The 13,030-nt window shown below is 44.7% G+C and overlaps 1 protein-coding gene across 1 annotated transcript in view; it reads right to left on the reverse strand.

Annotated features, from left to right (window-relative positions):
- ST3GAL1 (ST3 beta-galactoside alpha-2,3-sialyltransferase 1) overlaps window positions 1-13,030 on the reverse strand; it is a 79,219-nt gene that overhangs the window by 25,655 nt on the left and 40,534 nt on the right. Inside the window, exon 2 of the mRNA XM_066566685.1 lies at window positions 304-1,102. Within this exon, the coding sequence (XP_066422782.1) occupies window positions 304-615 (312 nt within the window). The 5' untranslated portion in view covers window positions 616-1,102. The remainder of the gene's footprint in view (window positions 1-303; window positions 1,103-13,030) is intronic.

The raw sequence follows: 13,030 nt of genomic DNA on the forward strand, positions 1-13,030 counted from the left end.
GCAAAAAGCCCATGTGAAGCAGAAACAGAGGGGTTACAAAGCCTGGTCTTTGGAAGAGAAGGGAGAAAATGACAGTGTTGACATTTGCAAATTCTGGATCTACCACCTAATTCTGTCAGGGACTTCTCTAGTCTGGGGCAAGTGAATGTGCAGTCCAAGCCCCTCTGAGCTGAACACCAGCACAAACACCCACAGCAAATGCCTTGGGCAGAAAACATCTCTTTCAATGTACCTGGCACCCCTGGAAGCCTGACACCACCACTGCCACCCAAAGCCTGGGCTGTACCCACACCCCCCACTTACCAGCCACCACCTGTAGCTGTCTTCTGGGATCAAGGCATTGTGTGAGGTCAGGAAAGGTTGCATAGTTGAGTTGAATCTCTGGTCGAACCAGAGGGAACGCCCCAGCTCTGAAATGCACGTGTGGCAGCTGCAGGGTCTCCTGGGGTACTTGAAGAGCTTCTGGACGTGCTCTGAGAACTGCACCACGAGCTGTCGGGGGTACCAGGTGGTGGAGGTCACCTGGTGAGTGTAGTTCAGCAGGAAGGATGTCACTGTGATCAGCAGGAAGGCCAAGGTGAACACTTTCACATTCCTCTTCCTCACCACGACCATCTTTGCCCCTGGGGTTCCACCCCAGCGCTGGCTGAGAGCAGCACAGGGTCCAACTTAAGGCAAAAAGGAAAAGCTGCAACAGGTCCCTGCCAGTCACCAGCCCAGCCCAAGGCTGAACTGATTGACTCCACTACTTCCAGCCATAAGGGAGAAGCTTCATCTTCCCCAGATGGGCTTACAAAAGGACAAGCTGGGTATTTCCTTTCACCTTCTCACAATGCTTCCAAGCTCCTTCCACCTCTCTGTGTCCTAAACCTTTCCTGGTGAGGTTTACTGAAGGCAGACCCTTGTCTTTCTGCATACAGAAATTAAAACTCAGGTTTTGTGTGTGAGAGCAAGCCATACACTAAAACAAGCAAATTGTAGAAAGGATTGTATTCTTTTTCTTGGAATTTAATTCTTGAAGAATTGGATCATCTGGAGTTGTACATTCCATCAGAGAGACATGCTTCAATGTCCATTTAAGCCATAGAGAGAAGTTTGCAACCTAGGGACACAGAGACAAAAAAAGAAAGAAAAATGGTCAGATTTTTTTTTTTTTGTTCATTCCTCCTAACCTAATTTCTCTGCTTTTCCCTCCCCATCCCAGAACTTCTGATCAGGTCAGAGTCCTTGAAACAGCAGCCCTGGTTTCAAGCTCTGCTCTGGTATTTGCACACTGAGGAGTGTGAGGGTGAAATTTTGGAAAGGGCAGAGCATCGACCTGTGGACAGAGTCTCTTTGTACTGAATCAGCCTCCTGGCTCTGCTCTGGCCTTATTTGTATTACAGTTTGTAGCTATTTGAATGACAATGAGTCCCCTCCCTCCTTCAGGCTGACCTTGATAGCCACAAGATATGCAGCAAAGTATTCAAAACTCAGAGCAGCTGAGCAGCAGGCAAAGGAGGAGGAGCAGGATGGGGAGGAAGAAGAATCAGTTCTTTTTCTTTCCCCAGCCAGTTTAATTTCTTAAGGATTGGGATTGGGTTTGAGATTAGAGAAAGCCAAGAAAAAACAGCTCATATGTCCTGGGACAAACAGGGGAAATCAAAGTATAAATGGCCTTTGTTTCACATGGAATATTGTTCTTTTTTCTGTCAAAGAAAGGTAGGTGATAGCAGCTTGACCCCAGCCTAGGCAGAGAGGCACCAAGCTGCTTTGGAGGTACAGAGGGACCCAGAGATGCTCTCCCTTCCCCTCCTGGCAGCAGTGATTTAAACAAGTTTTTAAAAGTCATAACATGAATCCCTTCTTCCCACAGTGTTTTGTGGGAATGCCATTGTGGGACAGGCATTGTTTTGTGGGAAGAAAAACACGTTGTTTATAAAACTTCAGATGTTTACAAAAAGTCCCCAAAGTGCCATTGCTTAAATAACACTCTTTGTTTTGTTTTCTTTTTTTTTTTGCTTTTTTTTTCGTTTGTTTGTTTTGTTTGTTTTGTTTAAAAAAAAGGTAGGAAAAAAAAATCAGAGAAGCAACCATGTCAGGATATGTGCAACTTATGAACAAATGAAAGCCCAGGGAGAGAAGTCTCATTCACTGCCCAGCTGCAGGCTTCAGCCCAGCAAAGAGCCAGCAAAACTGCAACTGTCACCACAAAACCTCACTATTTTAACCCATTTCTGTGCATGGCATTGAGGCAGGACCCCCCTCACTGCCTCACCCAAATGTGCTGTTTATCCAGGCAGGAGGGAAGTGCAGCTGCAGCATCCCCAGCTTTCCTGTAGCTCCTCTCCTGGGCATCTGCCAGCAGCTGCCCCAGGCCAAACCCCTTCACCACCTTGGGAACGGCTTGGATTTTAGAGGTGCTGTGTAAATATTTACAGAGTCCCACACAGCCAGTTCTGAAAGCAGGAACCTCAGACCTCCTTTTTAAGCCTTTGCCCCAGGCTTCTCCTCCCCAGCACATGATGGGCAGCATGTGCCCTTCAATTAGCTGCTGTTTGCCAAATGCCTCGAGATTTATTTTAAGTCTGGCCCCTCCACGTGCATATATAGGAGCTCAAGGGCTGACAAGTGGGTCAGGCAGGATAACAAAGGGCTGTATTAACCCCATCTGCTTGGGCTTTTGCACCAGTACATCAGGGAGCCGTCCTGCATTCACTTTAATGTTGCAGAGGAAAGTTTGTACACTAACCAGAAATCTTCTGAAGTACTCCTGGGTAAAATTCAGGAATCTCAACCTGAGAGACATGATGGGGATACTGCCACTATGCCTTGGAGAGTGAGAAAGGGAGCTCAGAGAGCAGCCCCAATGCACAACCCCATCCATGCCAGCTCCTTTCTGTGCTGCAGAACAGCCCCAAACACATTTGCTTTCCAGCCTGGATGTGGTTGTGAGTCTAAACAAAAACACAGCCTCTAACAACCCGAAAAACATGCCCAATCCCAGAAGCAAATTGATTTTCCATTTATGGAGTGGATAATTCAAGGGCTGTAATGCTGGCGGGTCAGCCCCCCACTGCTGTCAGCGCTGGGCCAGGGCAGCATCTGCAAACACAGCTCCTGCTCTGCTCTGGTGTTTGGAGAGGAGAAGGGAGAGGGATTATCCAGCCTGTCTTGGAAAAGCCTGTAAAATGGAGTAGAGTGGATGAAACAGTTCTGGCCTCCAAAACAAGCACCCATTTTGCACATTGATTGATTGATTGATTGATTGATTGTAACTCAGCTAAGGTAAATTTATACTTATAACTCCAGGAGGAAGAAACCCAAACCAGTGTTTACACAGTGGGCTACAATGTCTTCAAATTTCTAATCATCCTGTGTTTTTTTAGCATATGATGGGAAGGTAAGAAACCAGAGTTCCCAAGGCCCTTTTTCCTTGTGGATATGAACACTGGATACTGTATTTTAATTTTTACTACTTACAGTTTCCTCTGCATGTTCATGCTTCCTATAGATACTTATGATAGAAATATATATAAAAATATATACACACACACATATATATATATGCTGACAGAAAGGCTCCAGGGACTATATATTCAATTTAGGGCCTGAAGAAAATGATAACTGAAATTAATGTAAAACTTTTTTTGAGTTCATTGTCACTTGGAGCTTTTTTTTTTTCTTTTCTAAAAGTACTTGGAAGATCCAACCCAGATATCATTACTTTTATTCTTCACAACATCTTGTATCACATCTCAGGCTATCCCTGTGTCTGTCTCCCTCCCTCTGCTCACACAAGATGCATAAATATTTGCAAAATTGTTTCCACAGGATTCACCAAGGTAGTGGGAAATGCAATGTCAGGGACTGGTGTGGGAAACCATGCAGGGATGCCAACCCCAGCTGCTGGGAATGTTTCACTTCTGGATACTACTTGTGATAGTTAAATTAAGCCATCACAAGTAGCATGATACCAGCCACAGTCCTTATCACCATCCCTGGCATGACCTCAGCATTAGCACATCTGTGAACAGGCTATTTTGGCCTCAGATCCAGAAACAATTTCTGGGGACTTAAGGCAGGGAGATTTAGTGCCCAGCCCTCTCCCAGCTACAGTTCCCTGAGAGATAAACAGAGCTCAGCACTGCCTGCCTGCAGCTGTGCCTGTGCTCAGAGACCCCAGCTCAGCCCAGGCACGCAGCAGGTTAAGCTACCTTAAGTGATTGGGTGCTTAAGGTCTTATTTCTGGGCTGGATTTTGCCTGCTACCTTCCCACTCCCTCCTCTTTTAACCGTGTCACTGTCCCCATGTGAGGCACCTCTGTGCACCCCAGGGCAGTTTATTTATGCTGATAATACCCAGTGATGTGCAGGGCAGGGAAAATGCAAAGGGTCATGTCCCAGGAAGAGCAGAGAGGCAGGTTCAGAAGAGACAAGCTCCTCCAAACTCTGTCCTGAGTGTAAAGTGGGTCCAGGGTGATTAAATGGTTATGAGAGTTGAGCTTAATCTTCTGTCTACATTTAACGTTGTAAAAGATACCAGAATCAATCATCAATCGTGATTGTCATCATTATCTTCTCACCTTTTAGAAAGAAGACCAGAAGACCCTTTTTTTAAATTTTTTTGTTGTTGTTGTTGTTGTTGTTTTTTCCCTCCTCCAAGACAGAGGAGGAAAATTTACATTGTAAACTCACAATTTGCATTGTAAACTCACAATTTGAAGAATGTCCCTGGTCCCCTGCCAATCCAGTAATCAACAAAGATAAAACCCCATCGGTTCAATGGACTAATACAAAGCAATTCTTAACCCCTTAAGGAAATATTTTTTTTTTACAAATCCACCTACAAATGCAATGTATTCTCACTGCACTTGCCAGGTTCTTTGACAAAAGCTCATCTGCACACCCACAAAGGAGCACAGAAAGAAAAGGGGAACCTAAATAATGCCCGGCTGAGCTGCTCCCAGGCCCATCCCAGGAGCATCAACTGCACCAGCCCAAGGAGCCTGGGGGCACAAGGGCAGGTGGGAACCTGACACAAGAACTCCAAGAAGGGACACCCTGCCTGCATCCCTCCCAGGGCTGGCCCTGCACAGCCTCAGCCTCAGGCATGAAACTCACCCAGGTGAGTCAACTCTGCCTTTGGGACTGATTTATGCTGCTGCCTTGGGCATGGAACAGCTCATGGGCTGCAGGGGAAGGGCATTTGGGCATTACACAACATCTGTGTGGTCAGCCACACAATATTAATGTTAATGGTTAATAATAACCATTATGTAATGGTTATTTTTTTTTAATTTCTTTTAACGGGTGGGCCTTGGACAAAATGCATGAAGAAAATAACAAAGAAAAAAACTGAGAAAATCACCATACTACTACCACTCATCCCCCCACAGTGTAAATGTCCCAGTACATTGGTGTTTGGCCCTTTTTTGATGCCCACTTTCCCAGCAAAGAAGTGCTTTGTACCAGCACCACGTTGAGGAGATCTTTGTCAGCCTGGGTTAGATGCTGGTGGTTCAGGATCCAGCTTTTCTGGTCTGTAACTCACATTAAGACCCTGGTGTGAAATGCACTCTCTAGTCTGAAGCTGCCAGAACTTTCCAGACACTGTGTCAGGCAGAAGAGCACAAAGGCAGCAGGGAACAGCAGCATCCCAGCACAGAGACACTGCCAGTGCTCCATGCAGGGCTTGAACTGCTCAGAGGTCCCAAAATCCTTTAGACTCAAACCTCACATATCCCCCTGCCCTGTCAGGGAAAGGACAGTGTGACCTGCTGCAGCTCTCTCATGACTGATGGTGGCCATCACACAACCTCTGGACATCCCACAGTATTTTACAGCTGGAAACTCTACACTTGAAGGAGTAAATTCAAGACTTGCTGCAATTTTGGCTTCAAGAGGATGTGCTGTGCTAAAAGGCCTCAGCAGCAGAACTGCAAGTGCCCATTTTCAGAAACACAGCTCAGATTCCTGCCCTGTAAAGCCTACAGAGATTAAGTAGTTTCTCAGCTAAGCCACTGACAGCTTTGATGTTATAAATTTGCCAACAACAACAACAGTATGTCCCTAAGCATCCTTCCTGCCATTTGAGGACTTTTTTTCTGTCCACACTTCTTGTGAGCAACTACTTGAGCAACCCTTGGTCTCAAAGCCCTGGCCTGGGAGGTTAAATCTTGCCTTACTGAACCCACAAGGGCCCAGAGCAGCCATGAAAAATCTCATTCTAGGACAACAAAAAGCACGTCCCTGGAAAAACGCTCATAAATTCACACCCCAGGTCTGTGCTAGGCCTGGAGGGAAACAATGGAGGGAACTGTTTCACTCCAAACCACAGCCTTGTCTGCCCTGCCCAGGCTCATCACTGCCTGCTTCCCCTGGCCAGAGCTGGCTGACATTTAGAAAGGAACATTTCCTTGGTCTGACACCTCACCAGAGACCTCTGAGCTCTTGCTCTGTGAGACAGAATGTGAATTACAGGACAGCCTGGCAGGCAGTCAGAGCTGAGCACAGGGAGTGAGCCTGAATCTTAACCAGATGATGTTGGGACCCTTCAGACCTTTGCTCCATGTCCTCAGCTCCAGCAGGTCAGTCCCACCAAGCTCTGAAGGCCCCAGGGAGACATGAGGGGGTGCTGCCTGTGCCCCAGCACAGCCCCTGCCACTTCAGCCTGTTCCATGCTCTGGCAGGCAAAGCTGAGCCCTGCCCTTATAGGGCACCAAAAGCCACCATGTGACACAATTTTGGAAAAGCACAAGGTGCAACATCCCTTTCCTTTCTTCCATCGATCCATCCGTCCATCCATCCATCCATCCATCCATCCATCATCCATCCATCCATCCATCCATCCATCCATCCATCCATCCATCCATCCATCCATCCATCCATCCATCCATTCCTTAATTACATTATGGATTCCATATAATTCCTCATCCCTGGAAGTGTTCAAGGCCAGTCTGACTGGGGTCCTGAGTAGCCTGGCCTAGTGGAAGGTGTCCCTGCCCACAGCAGAGGGGGGTTGAAAACAGATGATATCTAAAGTCCCCACCAACACAAACCATTCTATGATTAATTAAAATCAGACTGTGTTTTGTCTCTCAGAACTCACTGTCTCTTTTCTCCTGTCCATCATTACATCCCCACAGAGATGGCATGTGTGTTGCTGTCCAGTGTGCTCACAGACAGAAAGGCAGACCCAAGTCTCACCTGCCATTTAATCAGGGAGAAAATGATCTGTAACTCTTCTGCCCCATCACTGGCCATGCTGAGAGGCATAAATCTGTTTGATTGCCACTGTCAAATGGCATGGCAGCATTGAAATCAGGCAAGGTAGTTGGTATATTGCTCCCAGATTTATTAAAATGTCCACTCCAAGCAACTTTTGCCTGGAAAACAAAAGCATTCAGGAGCATTTAAGCCATGAGAAAAAGTAGTTTCAGAAAAATTTGAATGCAGCAGCTCCTCTGTGCCTCTTGAATGTGAAGCCAGCTATTGGGCAGTGTTTCATCCATCACAGTGAATAGAAGAAAAACTGGAGATGGTTTATGGAGCGTAACCTGAACAGCATTTTAGGTGCCAGTGATCTGAAAAAAAATCATTACCCACTTGTGCCTTATCAGTGAGCAGTTTGGCAGCAGGCTGGGGCTGGCCAGGTCCAAAGGAAATGTGCCTATTGGTACTCTGACAGAGCCCATCCTCCCTACATGCAAAACAGGTCTGTGAGGTCAGGGTAAGCATGCACCTCTTTGTGCTAGATATGTATGGAATCAAAAGATGCTTGGGTGGGGAATTTTCATTCTGCTGCCTCAAAATAAGTATCCTGGCAGACTTTATCAGGCTTGTTGCTGAGCGGTCTGGAAATGAAAACTCCCTTGCAGCGTTTGAAGAAAGAACTGGAGGATCTGGCTTGGAAAGGTCATGAGTCTGCTCTTATCCTTGGGTATGGAGAGCTGGCATCCCTGCCACCTCCCACCATAGTGAAGACATTTCTTCCTCCACCACATCCTCCTCCCTTGCATTCCAAGAGTTCACTCCTGCAAAGGCTGGAGAAATCACACTGTTAATACCCAGGATTAATTGTGCTGTCCTCCATGGGCTACAGTGTGTCCTCATGACTTCAGGCCAAGTAGGAAATTTTGTTTTGAATGGGACTGCAAATGCCATGAAAGATTATCTGGCTCCAAAATCTCCTTCATGAGGTTCAACAAGGGCAACCCCAGGTACCAATACAGGATGAAAAGACTGAGAGCAGATCTGAGGAGAAGGACCTCTCCTATGAAGAACAGGCTGAGATATCTGGGCTTGCTCAGCCTGGAAAAGAGAAGCCTCTGGAGAAACCTCAGAGCAGTTTCCCAGTTCTTAAAGAGGGCTTAAGAAAGGTACGGAGAGACTCTTTAGTAGAGCCTGTAATGACAAGATAAGGTAAAATTATTTTAAACTAAAAGATGGAAGATTTATACCAGATACAAGGTAGAACTTTTTACAGTGAGAGTGGTGGAACACTGGAACAGGTTTCCCAGAAGGGTGCTAAATGCCCATCCCTGAAAGTGCTGGAGACCAGGCTGGATGGGACTCTGAACAAAATGATCTAGTTGAAGATGTCCCTGCCTTGGCAGAGGAGCCCTGTTGAACTAGATGATCTTTAAGGGTCCTTTCCAACCCAAACTCCAATTCTATGATTCTGTGACTCTGTGACTCTAAGAATAAAAAATGCTGATGATCCATTCTATGATTCCAATAAATTCCTCCTATTTGATAAACATCATGTCCCCTACCACCATCTCTTCACACAGCACCTGACTTCCAGCCTTGAGAGAGGAGGTGAAAGGAGGGATTGTGGTGAAGGGAAAGGGTGGGAAAGCCCAGCTCCCTCCACTGGTGGCACCAGCTCTGCAAGGATGGCATTCACCTGGCTATCACTTATCACTCAGAAACACATGAATGTCTGGGAGCATGGAGATAAACTCCTGATCAATTTGTTTCCACTGGGAACCATAATGTGAGTAAGTCACTGTTGATGTAATGGCCTTTTGTTACTGCAGCCAGGCTTGGTATCATGCCAGGTTCACTGAAGAAAAGCACACTGGTAATGCACCACAGCTTGCCAGTGGGAGCTTACTCTTAAGTTTTCCAGGTCATTACCGTGCCAAGGGAACACTCAGCCTCATCCTCATAGCAGGAAACAACCATGAGATAAACTGGGAGAGGCCAGGGAAAGGCCTGAATTTGTTGATGAATTCAAACCTAACATGCAGCTTCACTGCTGACCTGTTTATGGTTCATTCCTCTGGCTCAATCCTCTGTTCAAGCATTTTCAGGACAAAATAGGAGCACTGGAATGACAGAACTGTCCAGCCAAGTTGTGAGCAGTGGCATTTATGGCCAAGAGGTTGGAGTCTGCCAGGTCAACCAGGGATGAGTTGAAAAACAGCAGTGGAAAAATAAGCTGCTGGTCAGAATGTCTTCCACAGCCCCTGTCTTGCTAGAAAGTGATTTTGGAGGAGCCCTACCTCTCTGGCTCTTTGCACACACTCCATTAATCAGAAAATGGCACCTCTGCTTCCCTGGGGCTACTTCATTTTCTTCTATATATTCCAAATCCCCTTTTCCACAGACACATAGATGTTTTAAATAGCAAATATATTGTTACAAGTTCTTAAAAAAGAATCTCTTCCTTCCTTATCCTGTAGTTTGCAATGCTGGACAGACACATGGGTTTAACCTGCTGGATGAGAACTTCTCTGTGGCCAATATTCACCATAGGTTGGGATGGGATTTTTTTGGGCTGCATGCCAAGAGTCCGAAGGTGGGACAATGAGAAGAATAACTCTGTGGTGAAAATCCTAAATTAAAATTCACTCAACTCACTAAAATTTATTCACTCTCTGTCTGTGAATTGCTCTACTTCAAAGAGTTCTTTAAAAACATCCAAGCAGACAACTGGACACATAAAAATTGCTGTTTGATTCCTGTTGACAAACTTTGATAGCAAAGTCCATGGTGGACAGACTGCCCAGGTGCTTCCACATCCTTCCCATGCCATTCAGTGATTTGTAGGCTGTGATCAAAGCTCTGCTACTCTTTGCTTGGAAAAGCAGAGTTATCAAAGGGATTTCCAGGACACCTATGTGTGTTTGCACCTAGAAGAATTTTTCAGTGGTTCATGATATGACAAATCTAGAACTGGAGCTGGTAAGGAGTTTCTCAAGCACAATTTATTTTTATTTCTGTCTTGTTTCAAATGAGTTTGTCAAAATTAAATCTATTTTTCATGTTTGCTGTATTAAGAAATTTCTAAAAAGAAGGATCTTTGACATTTTAAATTAAGAAATCTACTTTTCATTTTGCAAAAGCTTTTTTTTCTGGAAAATGTGTAATTTTTAGTAATTAAGGGAAAGCAAAACATTTTGAAATTCAAAATAAAACAAAAACACCACCACCACCATCACTGTCCAAATACAAAGCACTCCTTTTACTCCTTGTCTGAGAAAGGAAAATAAAATCACCTCTCCTTTTTACTTTTAGTTTAATGTTGGGATGACTATGGATTGTTTTTAAAGTCTTGCTAATTCACCAAAGACAGTAAGAAAACCACTTCCATGTAATTCAAGTACATAGTGGCTAATCAATAATAGCAGCAGTAGTAGAAAGAGATACAAACTAAAACCACTGAAAAGTGAGTCCTGAAGCTGCATTGTTTTAATTTTTATAAGATCACAATTTTTATAATATAGGATTATTTCAGACTGTAGAATACTCTGAACTAAAGGTGTGTAGTGGGTTGACCCTGTCTGGGTGCCTATGCTGGACACAGGGGCAGCTTCTGGCAGCTTCTCACAGAAGCCAACCCTGTAGCCCCAACCCCAATCCCACTACCAAAACCTGGCCATGCAATCCCAATACAAAATGGAACTCAACCACAGGTGTTTTGCTACATCATCTGTGAGTATGCAGCTCAAAAATATTCACCAACCTGCTCCTTGGCTAAAGCTGTAGGGAAATGGATGTGGCTATAAATACAGTTGTTTGTGACTTTAGAAAATGTGTTGTGAGAAACATTAATTCCTGATATTAAGAAAGTGATTAATGCACTGCAGGAGATGCCATGGCATTACAATTCTGAATGCCAGGAAAGATTAGATGGTAATGAGGATAACATTGATGATATTGTCAATAATCCCAAAATTCCAGGAAAATCTAGGAGAAATGTTTCTGTGCCCATGTGAGCACCTCTGACTCTCCTTGCTGGGATTCCTGCCCTGAAGCCATCCCCAGCAGCTGCTGGCACTGTGGGGCTGTTGAGTGGAGCTCAGCTGATGGGATCCTGTTAAACCAAGAGTGTTTCTCTCCCAATCGATGGCTCCATCTGACACAGCACTGCATTAAACATTTATTCATTGGGCAGACTGAGCTCACTCTGGGGAAGATTTAATGACACCACAGGGATTTTCTCATTCATTAACCTGGGATTTACATTTAGTCTTTATGGTGCTACAAAGGTGTCAAACTACCCACAATTAAATTCAGAGGTGTTTTAGCATCTGTGCATAGTCTGGACCTGGCATCCACGGCAAACCTCGCAAGAACAAAATAATACTTCCAAGTCTTTTGTCCTGCTGTGCACACTATGATAAGTCTGGCAGCCACAGAAAGTTTACAGGAAGTCCATAAATAACACAATAAAATATATTAGAGATATAAGTAACACATTTGATAACTCACATCCTGTGTTACAAGGCAGAATTGCAAAGCCATTAGGCAACCACTTTAACTGATTGATCATTTATGTAGGTGTACTTGACCTATTTGGATCCAGCTGCACTGTGTGCTCTTGCCACCAGCCCAGGCATCACTCAGCCTCTGTGTGTGACATTCCCATTCCAGCTTTTGCTCTGCATCCACAACAGAGGTGACAGTCAAGGAAGAAATGAGTGATTCAGGCTGCCTTTCATCCAGAAGAATGCTAGATCTCAGGTTGTCTCTGATACCGGATGGATACAAGGAGCTGCCCAGAGCAGGGCACATGGATATGGCCCTTCAGCACACCACTGGTGGAAGCTTTGCTCTGAACCATGTGGGAGCCTGGCTACAGAAAAAACACAGGGTTTCAGTGAAGAAGAAATATTGTCTATTTGTCTGGACTTTTTTAAAGTGCTTTTAGAGAAACAAAGATTAGCATACATCAAAGTGGCACACAAAAAGCTTCCCATAATCCTAAATATGAAAATATGTCAAGAGCTGCATGCAAAATGGATTTCATATATCAGAGCTGCACATACAGCACTCAGCAGGGCATCCTGAACTGCATTAAAAATGGTAATACTGAGGTTTTGGATGCTGATAATTGAATGCTGGAGAAACACACACACAGACATGCACACAACTATGGCATCTTTTCCACTTGTCTTACTTGGATGGCTGAAACATAAACAGGGAGTCTGCTAAGATAACCAGCAACACTGAATATTTAAGGCCTTCCTCATTCAAAGAGAAATTCAAAGTATCACTTAGCCATACAGAAATAATTAGCAGAGGAAGCTTCAATTAATTTAGAACTTAATTTTTCAATTCTAAAATGGTATCACTGATTTTGTAAAAGGAGAAATTTTAACACAAGAAAGTGGTGACCAATTCAATATTGCTTTGGTCTTGCTCTCTGCAGTGCTGCCAGCATTCTACCTAGAAATCAAGCTGTAGCAGGGCAGATGCTGTGGAAACATCAGCCTGAATTTATCCTTTTACCTATGACAAAGAGTGGCAGAGAGGAGATCTTGGTCCTTTGGGCTCCTGTATATTGAGGAGTTTCCTTCCTTTCCTTCAGGGTGGAGAAGCCCCAGCTGCTGACTTTTCCCCAGTAATACTTTCCAGTTAGTGACACATAAGAAAACCAAGAACTTCTTGTGCATCACCAAAGACAAACACCAGTTCTACATGGGCTGGTGAGAAACCTCAGCTTTAGCCTCAGTGTCCTGAAGTGACCATAATTGTGAGAGCTCTTTGTCAGCACAAAACCCACAGCAGGGCAACATCCAAAGCTAAATTCTGTCCTT

The sequence above is a fragment of the Molothrus aeneus genome, chromosome 1 (assembly GCF_037042795.1).
Source record: "Molothrus aeneus isolate 106 chromosome 1, BPBGC_Maene_1.0, whole genome shotgun sequence".
In the NCBI taxonomy this organism is placed as follows: Eukaryota; Metazoa; Chordata; class Aves; order Passeriformes; family Icteridae; genus Molothrus; species Molothrus aeneus.